The sequence below is a fragment of the Sander lucioperca genome, chromosome 20, assembly GCF_008315115.2.
Source record: "Sander lucioperca isolate FBNREF2018 chromosome 20, SLUC_FBN_1.2, whole genome shotgun sequence".
In the NCBI taxonomy this organism is placed as follows: Eukaryota; Metazoa; Chordata; class Actinopteri; order Perciformes; family Percidae; genus Sander; species Sander lucioperca.
This window is the reverse complement of record NC_050192.1, coordinates 13037453-13054047: the sequence shown is the minus strand read 5'-3', so window position 1 is coordinate 13054047 and position 16595 is coordinate 13037453. Positions and strand designations below refer to the sequence as shown.

General features: G+C 42.4%; 1 protein-coding gene across 3 annotated transcripts; it reads right to left on the bottom strand.

Annotated features, from left to right (window-relative positions):
* Positions 1–221: 221 nt before the first annotated feature.
* Positions 222–16182, bottom strand: yaf2 (YY1 associated factor 2). 3 transcript variants are annotated; one of them, XM_031284702.2, is made up of 4 exons: positions 15956–16182; positions 15415–15540; positions 4964–5119; positions 222–3435 (listed from the first exon to the last, which is right to left on the bottom strand). In XM_031284702.2, exons 1-4 carry the CDS (start codon positions 15979–15981, stop codon positions 3183–3185), a joined length of 561 nt encoding a protein of 186 aa, XP_031140562.1. In that variant the 5' UTR covers positions 15982–16182; the 3' UTR covers positions 222–3182. The 3 variants fall into 3 exon arrangements, with proteins under 3 accessions (XP_031140562.1, XP_031140564.1, XP_031140563.1); XM_031284703.2 differs by lacking the exon at positions 222–3435 and adding an exon at positions 3573–4539; XM_031284704.2 differs by lacking the exon at positions 15415–15540 and having other exon boundaries at positions 15956–16126.
* Between the last annotated feature and the right edge of the window lie 413 nt (positions 16183–16595).

Genomic DNA, 16595 nt, shown 5'->3' with positions numbered 1-16595 from the left:
TTCAGTGTATGCAGAGTTGCATTATGGGCCTGATCTGTAAGCCTGCATGTTCTGTGTTGAGGATAAGTAGCAGTTAAGTCGTTCACCAGATGGAGCCGAAAACACAACAAAAAGCACTCCTCTGCTTAGAAAAAGCCTAGATTAGCAAACCAGTGACAACACAAAAGTGTAAGCAATGCATGCACCTGTCTGAAAGTGACTAATTACAAAAAGTAAAAGGATTTCTTTTGTTTGAATTTTGTTATTTTCTTATTCAGACATGTAATAAACAAGTTCACACATTTTAAAACAATTGAGCATGGCAAAGCAAAACCAAAAATATCATCAGGTGACAACCAACATGTTTTTAAGTGTCTTTCCATTTGTGCCACAACCAAATAACAAACGTCCATCCGAATATTTCTCACGAGTCCACCCAGCTAGTCCCAGCTAGTGTGGTGAACCTATGAGATCTCTGACACATATAACAATGCTAACAAACTAAGAGACATAGCCTGTCCCACAATATACAGAGACCATAATATTTTCATGCCATGACAGTTCTCAGGATCTGTGCTAAAATGTTAAAGTAAAAATTTCGACTATAACACTGCTATGATGGATAATACAACCACATCAAAACATTGTAGTACAATATTTTAGAAATATCCATTTTATCTGTGTAGTATTCTACAGGTTTCATACATTATTGTGTAGTTAGGTTGATCTATAGTTGTTCTGCTGGGGGTTTAGTATATTCTAAAGCTCCCCCACTTTGCTACGTCAAAATGGAGGAATTTAAACAGTTTCTGAAGTCCATCACACCGCAGGCCATCACCTTATGCAGCTGATAACTGTGCATGTCCAGAAGTCAAAGCTCCTTTTCTGTTGTAGAAGCACCATGCAGTCTCCACACTGGGCTCACAGTGGGGGCAGAACAGCATGAGCACCCTCTGGTTTTCCACTGTGACGCTGAGCAGGTGCAGCCCTGTTTGTGCAGCAGAGATTAAAAGGAGAATACCGGTGTCATTTAAAGCGACAGTCCCTTAACTACCGTCTACATTTAGTTGACATTTTGCCGTCAACTCTTTTTTTTCATCTCTGAAACAAAGAAAAGAAAAAATAAGCATTGTGACAGATGAAGTATGACTGAAAATTATTACAAAGCTTAGGTAATTCTTAAAGTTGCATTAAGTGATCGTTTTGATAGCAGGTGGGTACAGCAAGACTGCAGAATCAAGTCAAAGAAACAAAGCCCTGAGAGACAGATTTTAGCTGTTATGACATGAGTATGTTAGCGACGTATTGCCTACTTGCATATCTAGCAGACAGATACCAACGTTAAAATCCCTTTGGATTAGTGTTTTTGGTCTTCTGACCAATATTAGCACAATATTGACTCATCTAAAGACTTTCTTTTCCAGAAACTTCAATCTTCTGTGATTTCATGCTGGCCAGATAGTGTTAACAGCTTGTCTGAGCTGGTTTGCTGAACATGGATAATTTATGGTTGGGACTATGTGAGGGTCAGAACCATAGACTGTATAAAACACGGACATAGCCTCTGTGATGTCCTTGATTCCTGAAGAGCCATTGTGAAGCTCAGTGTGGGCGGCTCCGGCCATCGCCATCTTGGCAATGCCTGACTCTGCCTGCTGCCGGATAATCCAAAAATGGGCAAGAGGTGGAGCTGAGGTGGGCCGAAGAAACCTGGTTGCTGAGCTAGCCACCTGTGATGGCACCCACCTGTCACTCAAAGCAGCCAAGCCCTTAATTATGCATACCTTTAAGCCTTTATATAATTGAAATGGGCCAGTAATATAAAAATTCACTCTCCATACAGTTGTCATGAATAGGGAAATTAGCTATAGAGACTTAACCATGTTTGTACCAGGCTGTAAACATGTTTATGTCTGCTGTAAAGTTGCAAATTTTAACATAGGGGTCTATATTCTTTTTACAGTCACTGGTCTATAGGGATTGATTCACTTTTGGAGCCAGCCTCAAGTGGCCATTTGAGGGACTGCAGTTTTTGGCATTTCTGCGTTTTTCTGTCCCAGAGGGTTGCTAATTGCTACTTTTCAATATATTTAGCTTTTAACATATCAAAAATATCACTTAATGCAAGTTAGTGCTACAAAATGAATGGCTGCAAAGATAGAAAAACAAAACCCAGATTTTATCTCCAACATGACATGACTATGTGCAAACCAAAAAGAGGGGTAACGTAGATTAATGGCACAAACTGAAAACAAAAAACACCGGCATTTCCTTTTTAAAATCATAAACGATATGTTCCCGCACCATTTAAAAGAGGGCTTTTATCAAAACCTGCCCGATGTCCTTTTATATGGACATAACGAGCATTACCTGAACTAAACAACCTGCTCCAAACATTACCCAAAAACACCAAATGGTGCCAGTCAGAGTACAGCCGCTGTGCTATGTCAAAAGTCACTCCACAGCAGAGGCAGTCCACAAGTAAATGCTTGGAGTAATCGAGTGCAGGAGCAAAGGTTTGCTGAGAGGTTGAAGATTCAGTGTAGGGACACTGAGAGTGCGTAATAGATGGTTCAGGTTTATAACGGCTAGGTAAAGATTCCAGACAGAGGCTGAAGATTCCACATTGGGGAAGAATAGGTCACTCTGCCGGCCGCTGAAGGTAATGTCGAGGGTGGGGCTGCACATTTCGTTTAACAAAAATATAAAAACAAAAGAAAAAGAAACACCTGGACAGGCAGGTGCATCTGAAAGAAACCGCACAGGGCCATTAAGCTTGTCCAAACATTTATTCAGACATCTCAGATCTGTTCTGAGGAAGTTCTTCGTCAGAATAAAATTGTCTTAGTAAATGTTCTTGTAGCAAGGTTTGGACAGCGTGCGGGATCCTTTCGATTACACTAAATGTCCAAGTGAAAATGTAGGTCACTAAAAACTTCGAAGATGGAGCAAAAGGTCTTTTTATATTGCTTTCTAAATGCAGAATTCCACTGCTGTGGAGAATCTTTAAACTGATTTAAAATTGCCAAATCTGTTTTTTGGTCACAATTCCTATTGAAATTGTAATATCCAAAAGAAAGAAAGCAAAACAGTTTTAGTCAGTAATGTGCAGCTCTAAAGTAGAGGCAGGATGTCCCACCAGTGACCTGTGGGCTTGCAGATGAGATGGGGTTGGAGGCCGAGGGAGATTTCGAGGGGGTGACTCAGTGGGACTCTCCGTTGACCGAGCTCCCCTCTCCTCTGGGAGAGGAGGAGCGGGAAAGCCCCTTCTCTGTGTTCTCTGAGCTGGAGCCGTTCTGGCTGTGGTGGTCGGCCGTAGACGCGGTGCTGGATGGCGTAGCCGAGGTGGACGAGGGCTTGGCCTTCTCCTTAAAGTCCGTTATGATGACTGTCAGGTCCCCAACCGTCACCTCCAGGTGCTGGGCGCTGCTCCGGTCAATGTTTTTTAACCTCGGCCTGAGTGAGTGAGAAATAGTTGGGGAGAGTAAGAGAAAAAAAAAAAAAAGAAAAGAAAAAAACAAACTGAGAAAGTATTTTAAGGCTATTTCTTTGCTAACAACCTCCCAAACTGTCTATCTTCAAGAATATAATTATTTGCAATGTTTCGGTGCTAGAACTTAAATCAGGCAATATGATGCAACCACACTACTGCCCTGCTGCTCAAAAACCTTATGACCTGGTTAAGCCCCAGGATCCCTGTTACTCATCTAGACTGCCATGGAAGTGTACCCAAGACAGACAAAACGTCAAATCGTGTTCATGCAGAAAATAACTAATTAAAATAACAAACCAACAAGCCCCCAAGGGAGACAATGTTGCTTAATCCTACTGGGAAAGGTAACTCCAAAGGTAAACACCCTTGATGCCCCACACCAGGCACAAACTGTTTAGTTAACTCAGCCTCTATTCTTTTCTACAATTCCCTCGCTTTCCCACCCTGAGACACTCAAATGTTTCACAACCATCACAGTTTTGTTTGCCGAACTTCCTCCTGTTTCAACAAGTACAACTGACACTCAACGCCCAATACTAGGTATCTACGGTTACTGAAAACACACCTTTAAACCACCTGCACAACCATCTCCTTAGTTGAAACAACAAAACCAACACCAACTAGGCTCATAAACTTACTCAAGGCAGAAGAGAAAGTGAAAAATAAACCGGGATGGATCCCGGACGAGCCCCCATTTGTTACAAGTTGGCTCCTTCTTGCAAAAAAAGAGGAAGCTCCACAAACATGACCGCGAAGGGCTTTATTCGGCCAAACTACAGATTACCATAAACATCAAGAAAAACATGGATTTCCATGTTTTTTTATGTTTAAAATCAGTAGTGCCAGGAGTGTATGGGTGAGTGTCTCATGAGGTGTGTGTAAAAATAAGAGTCAGAAAATAGTGGATAGTGGAGAAGCTGGAGTGTCCCCGAGGTGTGGCATGGTGAAGAGAGAGCAAGAGCATGTTCTGCAGCCATCTTAAGTACAGGTGAGCCAGGCAGTACAGGTGTGCCACATCTCCTCTGCAACCCTGGCCTTGACTCCGCCTACAGGCACCCTGGAACACCCTGGAAGTAAAAAAGGCACACACACACACACACACACACACCAAAACAGAACAGCAGAGGACAACCCCAGGGTCGTCCCACTTTAAAATCCTGCATGAGATTGTGCATTTATCAACCCTTGCAAAATTCTATCTTTGATTTACCCAGGAGTGAAAGCACCTTGATCTTTCTGCTACCATGTCACTGAAAACTGAAAAGAGCTTTTCCAGACACTGCTTTGAAATTTATTTTCTGGTGTTTCCCACCCTCCTCACGTCTATCGTTTGAAGTACTTTATGAAATATGACAACACATCAACCTCACTTCAGGTGGCAACATAAACACCATCTATAGTTTCTAGTGTTTATTCATGCATCCCTGTAATATCTGATTCCGGTTGATCCACCCCCCCCCCCCTCCCCCAACCCCGTGTCAGCTTGTTTACCTCATCTTCTTGTGACTGTTCTTCTTGAGCGCCGGCTCTCTGTCGCTCTTCTCCCTCTCTACTCTCTCCTTCTTCTCCTTTTTGGGCTGCAAGGGCAACACAAACTGCTGCGTTACCTGCTGCTGCGAGACGAGCTGGGAGACGGGACGAGGCTTCCTGATCCGCGGAGGGGAAGAGGGGGGGAAGGGGGGAATAAAGAGGGAGAGACAGAGAGTGGCAGATTAATGAGAGGGAAAATCACAGTGAGCACATGGCTTCATGCTAGCGTTCTACCATAATCAAGAGCCAATAATCACTGCCAGTGCTGGTTAGGATGGTGCTGCTGAAGTGTTTCTTAACACTGGCAGCAAGTGGCACCACATACTGAGTGCATTCAGAATAAGATCCAGGATCAAGCCATCTGTGAGATATGTAGTATACCTGCACAGGCTTGTTTTAAGGCTCAGAGGGATAAACATTGACAAGCTGAGAGCTGTTTTGGTGAACACAAAGATGTGATAGGAATTGTAAGCGTGCAAAATACTCAGAAGTCAGATTGCATAGGAGGCATGCACATTATGTTTTCTACTTGCTTTTATAAAACTCACAAAATAAATCCATGAGATTAAGAGTGGTGTTTTGCGGTTTGGTAAGAGAAGAAGTGAGATCAGCTCACAGTATGTCACATTTTTATTAAAAGGTCACACCCAATATGTTTTTCCCCCATTCTTCCCAAATGTGGAATTCTCCTGCACTGCAGTCTTTGTCTCTTATAACTCCAGACGAGGGTGTAAACAGCCATGAAGTGTGTCACCTGCTGCTTCTTTTTACAATCAGTAGTCACTACTGCAGCACCAGGGGGCATGATCCCTCACTGGCTTCCCATCTGTGATCGCTGTCAGTTGTGTAAATGGCTTCTGTCAGAGTGTAATTATATTTTCCATGATGGATTTTAAGATTTTGATTATAGATTACGTACAAAACACACCGTAATGGTTTTTCTGCCTTGCATCAAAAGTCATGGTCCCTGGTTTGTTATTGATGACAGAGAAAACAGTGTTCGCTGATGGCAATGCTTGCCTGATAAGTGAGGATGATGCACCTTCATACACAAGCTCCGCAGAATGCTAAAAGACAAATCCGATATCAAATAGAACTTCAGTCTAACACGGTGAATAAAATATTTCTCCTCACAGTCACATTTCCATCCTCCATGAGTGCCTGCTGTCTCAAAAATTATACATTATGCAATTGGTCTGGCAACCGTTTGCATGCATGAGGGCTGCGATCGTATTTCTGTATATGTGTGTGTGTGTGTGTGTGTGTGTGTGTGTGTGTTTTGGGGCTGGCAAGAGCCCTAGCCGAGAGGCGAGTGTGTTGAAGGCCATCTGTTGACACATCTAGTGCCTGATTTTGCATGCACACACATCAACACAGTTGTATGTATGAATGCACCTATGCACATTACAGCATACACATACGGCACCAAAAAGCCAAAGTGGTGCATACAAATCCAAAATGGGTGCACATGAAAACATATGCATGCTTTAAATGCAATCAACAGACACATACAATCAGGCATATTAAGGCCCATGCACGTGACTGCACACATGCATGCAAACACACACACACACACACACACACACACACACACACACACACAGCAGTGAGCAGATGAAGCATGAGGGCATGATGAGAACAGCAGAAGAACACAGTGTGTTTTCTGAGCCCTGTTGAGCAGTCATATTTGTAATTCATAATTTAATTTCATAATTAACCATCCAGTTTCTGTTTCTGTTTCAGTTCCTGCTCATGAAAATATTGATCTTAGAATGTAAGCTAAGCATTGTATTGATGCTTTCATACTGTAAATCTCTGTTGGTAACACTGTACAACAGCTTCACTCAACTATACTAACCTGTGTGTATGAACCCTTCGAAAAGTATTGCAATTACAAAACACTGGCTTCCAGGTGCTTCAAATGCCCTTTTGCACTTGCCTAATGTAATTATAGGCTGAAACACAGTACAAGTACAGAGTGTACAAATGCAGTGGACTTGACAAAATCCATCCACAAAATTAGTTTGAGCACCTGGCCAAGTGTTGCCCGACAATGCGCCACATTTCTGCCAAAAAGAGCCTTGGTGGCCTATTTAGCTTAATTTAGAGGCTTCCACCTCATTTTCTAATAGGAAATATACAAGCCGGGGCTGCTGGTCTGCTGTCTTGTTCTAAGGGCAAAGCTGTTGCTTAACAGTTCTGGGATGACCTAAATTGGGGCCCAGCTTCAAAGAGTCTCTCCCAGAGTCAGTTTTTCTTCAGAGTTATTATTGCATTCTCAGAACATGCAGTGATGCTAGCAAGGCTAGAGCAAAATGCAAATGGGTCTCTTGGCCTACATAACCATCTGATAGGAAGGAGATGTCGAGATCCTCTAATATGTCTGTCTTATCAGCACGACGCTGCAGAACTGCTGACACCTTTTAAATAAAAGCAGAGGCCTCTCAAAGTCCTCTAGCTCAAGTAATTTGTGGCACTCCTTTTAAACTAAAACAATTAAGTGTTTGATGTCTAGTTTTCTGAATTTACTGAAGCTCAAACACAAAACAGCAATTGTCAGAACAGAATGGACCATCCTGCCCTCGGGCTAAATGTTACCAGCTTCCAAAAATAAAACCAAGACAACCAGCTGCCTCATTCATAACCTCCTTTTGATTTGTCTTTGATATAATTTCTGGATGTCATTATACGCTTATATGGTTCCTGTGATTTACTGTATGTAATGAGCAGATGAATTACTACTATCTCTGTCACTCATTAAAGCTGCAAATGAGCACTGTATGTTTTGCCTGATGTACGATCAGAAGAAGAAAAAAAAAAAAAACACCCAAGGCTAATTGTGCTATTTTCTATTTAAAATGAAAAGACTGGCTGTGCCTGAGAGTGATTGGGGCCAAATATAAACATATTTTGTACATCCCATTTTCTTTGTGTATAACAATGATGTCGATTTTCACTAATAGAGCCAGCTCAATAACCTGGAGGTGAAAGAGGAGACAAGCTAATATCACTGTGAGGCAAAGCAGCAGGCCTAAACAGAGCTACCTCTGTTAACCCAGTCAAATGGTTATTATCTTAGCACTTAGGCCTTTTGCCACTGGCCTCCATCTGGAAGCTGAGTATGTGTTTGTGTGCGTGCGTCTATTGATTGCAACAGGAATTTCTGTGCCTAATGTAACGGCCTATTCTTTCTGACATTAATACTGCGTGTTGGAACTGTTGTTCCAATCGATGTTTGCTCCATGCCATCTATTCCACAGCAGCTAATGGAGTCCCACACTGGGAAATTAGGACGTTACGTGAGGGCTTAAACACACTGAATTCCATTTCCTTGAAAAGGAAATTGCAATCTCTTTATTTTAAATCTCTTTTAATGTAGTCAGGAAAACATATAGTCTCTCTTTTACGCACACATTTCACTGAGGGGGAAACTCTGGCTGACCCCTTTGCAAATATGTCATGAACACACACACACAAACCATCTATCGCTATCTCTCTCCCTCCTTCTGATGCACCCACTGACCTCACACTCCTCTACCAACAAAGCAGTCGATGAACCAACACACTGCCTGAAAATATCTTCTCTGGTCCTGATTTGGTCACATACAAAATTCAGTAGGTGGTCTAATTATGACTCAGGATGATTTGACCATCAAGTTTCTGCCACAGCAGGTCATAAACACCACAGCTCACAGAGACACATCAGTAACCCAGATGGTGTGGTAGTGTGTATGAGCCATAATTTGTTTATAGACCAGTCATAATAACCTTAGGCTTAGAAAAAACAGTGACTATGAGTGGTTTAGTCTGCTTAAACTCAAATTAACATACCATTGCATCCCTGTCCTGTTAAAATAATGAATTTCCAAAACATTTTCATGAGTTAATAAAAACCGGCCTGTTTTCAGTTTATACAACGGGTTTTTTAAATGGGTTATTTAGCCTAAGACATGAGAAAGTTTTCAACCCATAAAGCGACACTTATGCCTTCGGTTTATCTGTTAATAATCACGAAATTTAGATAAATACATAGATACAAGGTTATCACAAAATGAGAAAAAAGTGACTATTGGATTTGTGGCCTTTCGATGTTAAAACAAAATTCCACTTGAAAATCTGAACTGCATCATCTTTTACTACTATACTAACGCGGTTACTCACAGTTCTTTACAGACCTTGTAAACAGTTTGATTGCGAACTACTTACTACCAACTGTTTCATCTCCACCCAAAAGGAAGAAACCACTCCAGTTTAATTGCGTCTGTCCACCCAAAAACATAACAAAACGTGACAATGGTGCTGTAACAAATCCAAACTCTCACCTCGGGAGGTGACGTGTTTGTACAAGGACAGGAAGGTCCATACAAATGAGGTGCGCTGAGAAGTGCAGTGCTTGCCTAAAAAAAACAAGTGTTCTGCTCTCAAAGTCTGGCCAGTCTTTAGGGGAAGCCGTCATAGTTTTGATTAGTAGTATAGTATAATCATGAGAGGTGATCTTATTTTCAAAAGCTCACAAAGCTGTCTCTAGTCCTGACAGGGCACCTTTGGCCATTATACCAGCCATTTGCTCTTTAAAATGTTACACTCGTAAAGTGTCGCACCCAAAAGACAGCAGTGCAGAAATCTGCAGATGTTTGGACTGCTCGCTAACGTTTGTCGAGTACAGTGTGTGATGAGCAAACAGCTTACAGGACAGCCGATGGACTGCAAATAGGCACTGGAGTGTGCTGCTATAAACAAATCTCATCTCACTGTTCTGTGATGATTGTAAGATCATTGTGAAATAGCTTATTTTATGCCCTGTTGAACACTCTCAATCTAGGTGTAGGTGTGTGTCAAGTCTTCTATCAGCAGGACGTAGGCTGCTCCTGGGAGCTCCTCCAACCCAATGATTAATGTCTCTCCCTGCCTGTACATGCTCCCACCGTGTGTGTGTGTGTGTGTGTGTGTGTGTGTGTGTGTGTGCGTGTGTGTGTGTGTGTGGAAGAGAGAGAGAGACAGATGGCTCTCCACGTCCTGTGGTTTATGACACCTTCTACAGTCCACTAGCCACACTATAGCACCATCTCCTCTCTTACATAGGCCCGCCTGCACACAGGCATACACACATAGAGCAGTATGTCATGCATCAGTGTCACCGCAGTAATTACAGGCTTATCACGTAGCCATAATCTTGAGCCACAGTGACGTGATAACAGCCGCTTCATTGTCCCTGGTGTACACTCAGTGTTTGTATGCAGTGTGAGGGCTAAAACCAGTAACCCACACGACTGAGCCGACTGTGTGACTTTTATAAGAGGATGTAGTCATTTCGATGGGGTGATCAAACACCGATAGGTGATAAACAGCGTATTAATCATTCTACTTACAGTTTCAGTAATAATGTCACTTATTCATATAAATAACATCCCATGTTGTCACTCACACCCTGTTTATCGGTATTTGTTGTTGCCTCGCCTGCCCAAGAACTATTCCAAAACTATAGAATGCACACAAGCAACAATGTCTGAAAAGACCTGGATATGTTTCTTTAATCCCTCTACTTTCTCTGTGGATATACGTGACTCAACATTTAGCACCAAAGGTGTGGCAAAACAAACCTAGCATTTTCCTTCATAGTGCTTAAATAATGAATGAAAACACATGACTCACGAGGCGAGAGTCGAATGTGTGGCTCTCTGCTGCTTGTTTGCACGTTGTGTAATCAGATTGAGGAAATTAACATTACCACAGCAGCCAAATGGCGGTATATACTGTACTGGTTGTGTCTGGTAAATTAGCTTACTCCCACGCATGTTGCCAGCTAAGAACCAGATTAGTTTATTATTTAAAAGGATTTAAAATCTTGACGCTGTAAAAACGTGTGGAGGAAGGAAGTTAGGGAGCTAATAATACCCATAATAGAAATGTGAGTAACGGGTAACTGATTTCATTGCCGAAAGCAAACTGCATTGTTGTATATGCAGTATATATGTGTACAGAGGCAGTGGAACAATATGGAAGTACAACTAATTCACACGTTACACTGTGCATTTCAAACATGCCTTTTTCTTCAGGCAGCATTTTAATGTATGTACATATTGTATATTAGTATTCCATGGCGGTTGCACACATTGCTACCAATGCAGCTACTTTGAGAGAATAAATGGATAGGAAAAGAGATGATTAATCCTTTCCTTTTAGCATTAGAAGTTCTGTATTGCATTTTGAATCCCACATTTAAAACCCACCATACACTTTGAAGATAAATTGAGTCTATGCAACAAAACAGTTTCTGTTTTCAAATAATCCGATGGCTCCAGCAGGCTGATCATATCTCATATTTGTAATGGATATCTACTGCAACCAATCACTGGCTAGATTTGTAAAGTTCACGCAAAAGTTTAGAAATGGCAACAATTCATTACCGATATCTGCATCAGAATTTATTACACTCCTTTTTTCATTTTTTGTTCACTTATCTTGTGATTAATCACTGCCTCCTTTTGGTGAAATGCTAGTTGTTAGTTGCAGCCCTACACTAATTATATTAAGTTACAAACTTACATAGGTATTGGTTTAATAGGTACTTGCCTCAATACATATCTGTCTTGCCTCGGTTATTCGTCCATATTTTTATTCGTATGATAAACTCAATAAAATGCTTGAATCCTACACTAGATACTCTGAACTACGTCATATTGAAAGCTACTTTATTTTTTAAAGGGAATTGCACAATTACAGCCTAAGTTTTAGTGTGTGCGCACTGCACATGAACTGTGAGGGCGAGCATGTGCGGAGGATGATAAAACAACATCTAAACAGCCAGATGCTGCCAGGTTGCCAGCCAGCCAGAATAGCTTGTGGTTGTTTAGGTGGAGCTGACAAAATGTGCACATCAGTCAATCTGTCACTAAGAGACGCCTTAGGTTAAGTTCAAGAGAGAGACGCAGAGAGAGAGAGAGAGAGAGAGAGAGAGAGAGAGAGAGAGAGAGAGAGAGAGAGAGAGAGAGAGAGAGAGAGACGCAGAGAGAGGGAGGCAGAGAGAGGGAGGCAGAGAGAGGGAGGCAGAAAGAGACCAAACAGGAATAGCTGAGAGATGAAGGTAGGGAGAAAGTGAATACACACAAGAGAGCCAAAGGCAGCGAGAGAACTAATCAGAACAAGACCAAGCTCACTGTCCTGACCTGTAGAAATAGAATGCTGCTAAACAAGCTCAGAGCAAGCACACACCGAGTGTTTCCCTGGCGGGCCTGACTTGTCAGAGCTCAGCGAACAGACGCAGGTGGTGTAAGCTAGACACAAGAGAAGGTCACACATACACACAAGCCGCTCTATTACACTTAGCTGCTAAACCCAAACCTAAACAACTTCCTTAGCCAAATACTACTGGCTGTCAGCACCACTTCACATTACATTTTCAGCTTATTCAAGCTATTCCAAACACCAGACAGGTGCATTAACTCCCAAACATGCCTCGTCTTCCACCTTTAAACATTAAGATGACACTATAATCCAGGACAAGTCATAATGGGTACACTGGGAGGCCTTCAATGTCTTGCTCAAGGACACTCTGGGTAGTTTCAGCTGATGTAGGAATCAAACCTGTGGCCTCGCACTTATCAAATATCAACCTCTTTTTAAGCACCACGCCACTGCACCATGACTTTCATCTATCATGCTGCTTTTCAGAGGCTGGGACTGATCCCAAAGAGTTGCAGGGGAAAAAAAAAGTCTCCCACTTTTTCTAAGCAAAGTCATCAGGTAATGAGGCTGCATGATATGTTGTGATCCCAAAGCTCCTCTTAAGATGACTTTAATTAAAAATACTGTAAAAAAAAAAAATGACTGCATCAGGTTTGCAGTCAGTGTGCATTTCCTTTTAAATACATTTAGGTGTAGAGAGAATATTCAAACACTCCGTTCTGTTTTTGCAATGCACGTCCCGCTTGCGTTTCCTCAAATTTGACTCCCTACAAGTATTTCGAGCCGCTGACAGAATTACCGGAACGTCAGCCGGTTCCCTCTTTTGTCAATCTGTTTCTTTCTCTCTCTTCCATTTCACTCCAACTCCTCCGATAAGCGAGTCCAATCCTGATGCTGATGTGTCCCTGTCTGCTGTCAAACTCGCAGCCCTCAACGATGTGCTTTCAATCAGCCGCCGGCTTTGGGGCCCTGCAGTAGATCATCCCTCCACATCAGAGGGATCTAGGCAGCGAGATCTGCAAAAACCTCACCTTCATAAAACATTCATCTTTATCTCTTGACGGCTATCTACATGCAAACTCTCTCGCTCCTAAAATATTTCTCTACCATGAGCCAAAATGTTCCATATTTTTTATGGCATCCATCACTTCTACTATTTACTGATCCTGTCAGGAAAAGTGACACTTTATGCAGTTAGGTGGTGTTTTCAACCTATGACATGTGATAAGTTGATTTAAGCCACTTCCACTGAGCCCACACTGGCTGTCAAAACCTGTGACCTTCCGGCTACGGGACAACTCCTCGCCTGTGTCGAGCATTAATTCATTATTTGGCAGTAACAGCTCAGTCATGCTTGTTTAGTAACCAGCGAGGGAATTTGTCGTGTCCTACATTTATATTCTGCATGTCGTATGCCCTTTACCACCTTTTGGCTTGCTTGCTGAGAAATCCACTTGACTGTTGTGTTCGGTCGTTAACAGCTGCGACCACCTGTGTGGCCATTTTGCTGCAGTATTAGCCTGCGTGTGGTGGTTTGTGTATGGCCTTCTGGGAAAGGAAAAAAAAAAGAGCATGACAAACACTATTACTACTACAACATTTCTGCAGCACTGCAGTTGGGAAGACAGTGGGTTATTATTAACATTAAATAAGACCTTCTCATGGACATTTTCTAAATTTATCATCAGAGGTGTGGCGAGGAATTCTGGTCCTTGTGTCCTTGCCAACTTCCCCAAAAATGCCCAGATGGGGAAGACAAAGGGTGTCACAGCTTTTGGTGAAGTGAGGATTCAGACAGGTTCTTGGCAAAGCTGCCGGCCGCTTGTTTTTACAGAAGCACGCACACACACACACACACACACACACACACACACACACACACACACACACACACACACACAGTCCCTGGAGTGTCCTCTCAACAATCAACGCTCTACTGCAATAGGCTGAACCCTATGACAACAGTATGTCTGCTGCTCAATTGCTTTGTTTGCAAGCAGCAACTGTGCACTTGAGTGTGCGATTATGGGTGCGCGTGTTAAGAATGTGTGTTTGTCTACGAACATGTCGTGTAAAATGTGCATGTAGAGTGCATCTGTACGTGTGTGTGTGTGTGTGTGTGTATCTGATGACAGCGGGCTGATTAAGCTGTTGCATAGTAATGAGCTATGGCTGTCTGTCTGGCAGCTGCTCTGACAACCTCTTTTCACAACTAGCCCTCCCACACACACAAGTGCAGACACACAAAAACACACAGGCATATAACTGCATGCAAACACAAGAAATACCACAATTCTGAAAAGGCATCAAAGCTGACAACTGCACTGATATGTTGTTGTTGTTGTTGTTGTTAAATCACTGGGAAAGTTGTGCTAATGCAGGAGAGGATACATTAAAGAGGGAGATCAAGTAACATTACACACTGTTTCCCATAACCAGAGCTAACAGCTACACTTCCTCTTCTTCACCCTTTGTTGTGTTTTCATCCTGATAATGACTGCCACTCAGGAATAACAGCCATTTCCTGCCTCAAATCACAGATGTCAGGACAAATACCAGCCACAGCACAGAGGGCACAGAGTGTGTGTACCTACATGCTAGGTATTTTTATGCTTGAGTACCTTTCTATGTGTGTGAGCTTGTGTGCATGCATATTGGAAGCCCCCCCCCCACTCCTCTCCACTGGTCTGTTACAAATATCTCTGGGGCAACAAGATGTGTGTGTGTGTGTGTGTGTGTGTGTGTGTGTGTGTGTGTGTGTGAGTGTGAGAGCGAGCCATCCCTCTCCCTCATTTTACGGAGGTCAGTGTGAACAGCCTGGCAAGAACATGGAGACGAATGCACTGCTCAGAGGAAAGTGAAAAGTGAATGGATTGAGAATTGTTGAGTTTGATGTTAACATTGATAAAGTAATTGTCATATCTTTTCTATTGCATGAATGCAATTTGAAAATGAAAACTACAAGAAAAGAACCAGCCTGTGCCATGTTTGTTTATGTTTACTGTCTGAACTGTATATAGGATAGTAACAGTGGGATGGTTTAAATATCTAAAAAAATATACAATTATCTCAATCCATTGTCTCACGGTACAAATGCACAAATTGCTTAGAGGGAGAGGGGTGGTAGTGAGAACTGCTCATTTTGTTGGGGGGACCCCAAAGGACCACCCCTTGGGGACCAGCTATTGCAAAAGAGACCAAAAGGTAATGTATATCCATCGCCTTACCTTGTTGACGTCCCCTTTCTGACATCACACATCATGCACTTAAAAGCCTCTGCTGTGTTCTTGTACGTGCACACGCTGCAGTCCCAAAACCCCTCGTCGGAGGAGGGCTTCGGTTGACGCTTCGGCCTTTAAAACAATAAATGTACAAACAAAAAGAAAAACATAAAATTAAAAAAAAAAAAAAACGAAAAGAAATGGTGGGAGAAAAGAGAAAAGGGGCGAGAGGAGACAAGAGTGAGTTCAGCTCGCATCCACGAAGGCTATCGATAGCAAACATCTGGGTTAGCCTATAGGATTTAGGAAATCATCTGCAAGCGCGCTGTGATCCGACACTGTAATTGGCGATGAGGTTTTAACACCCGCGCGCACACACACCCGCACGCGAACATAGACACATGCAGTGAGAGAGAGAGGGAGAGAGAGAGAGACGAAAGAGAGAGAGAGAGACAGTGGAGAAAACCCATTTTTTTTCGTGCGCTTGTCGATGTCCGCTCCCCTCTCCTAGCTTGAATATCTAGGTACGCACTAACTCGGTCGTTACCTTGTGGGACTCCTCTTGTCGCCCATGCCAGACCAGGGTTTATCTGGAGGTGCTGAGACGAGCAGAAGTCTTGTTATTTCCAATAATTTTAGCAAAGAAGCGATGCGCCTGTGCCGCTCGGCTTCCAGCTGTCGTGGAAACTCCGCTTGGGAAATGATCACGTGACTCGCTTTGGCCAATCAGAGGCAGGGTTACTTCCTGAGGCTGACATTCCTCTTGATGAATCTGTGCCGCCTTCACGTACCCGCTGTACACTCGTACTTCTGTGTACTAAGGGTGTTTAAAAAAAAAAAAAATGACAAAACGTGACCCGCTAACATTATGTTCTTAAACTGACTCAAATATACAACCGTATATACGCATGTTTGCACACCTTTAATCAGGAAAAAAAAAAAAATCTTAATAATATCTTCTCATTCTGTGTTTGATTTAAATGGTACTTGACACATGCTTGCTTCACTACAATAAATACATAGTAGCTCGTGCACAAAAACTCAAAGTAGCATGATGGAATATAAAATTAGGAACATTAACGCGCAGTGCAAAAAAAACCCGACTACGGTAATTTGTTACATTACGATTACACATGCATTTAATGTATCATTTTACTACTAGTCATCGAATGAGATGAATATGTTTT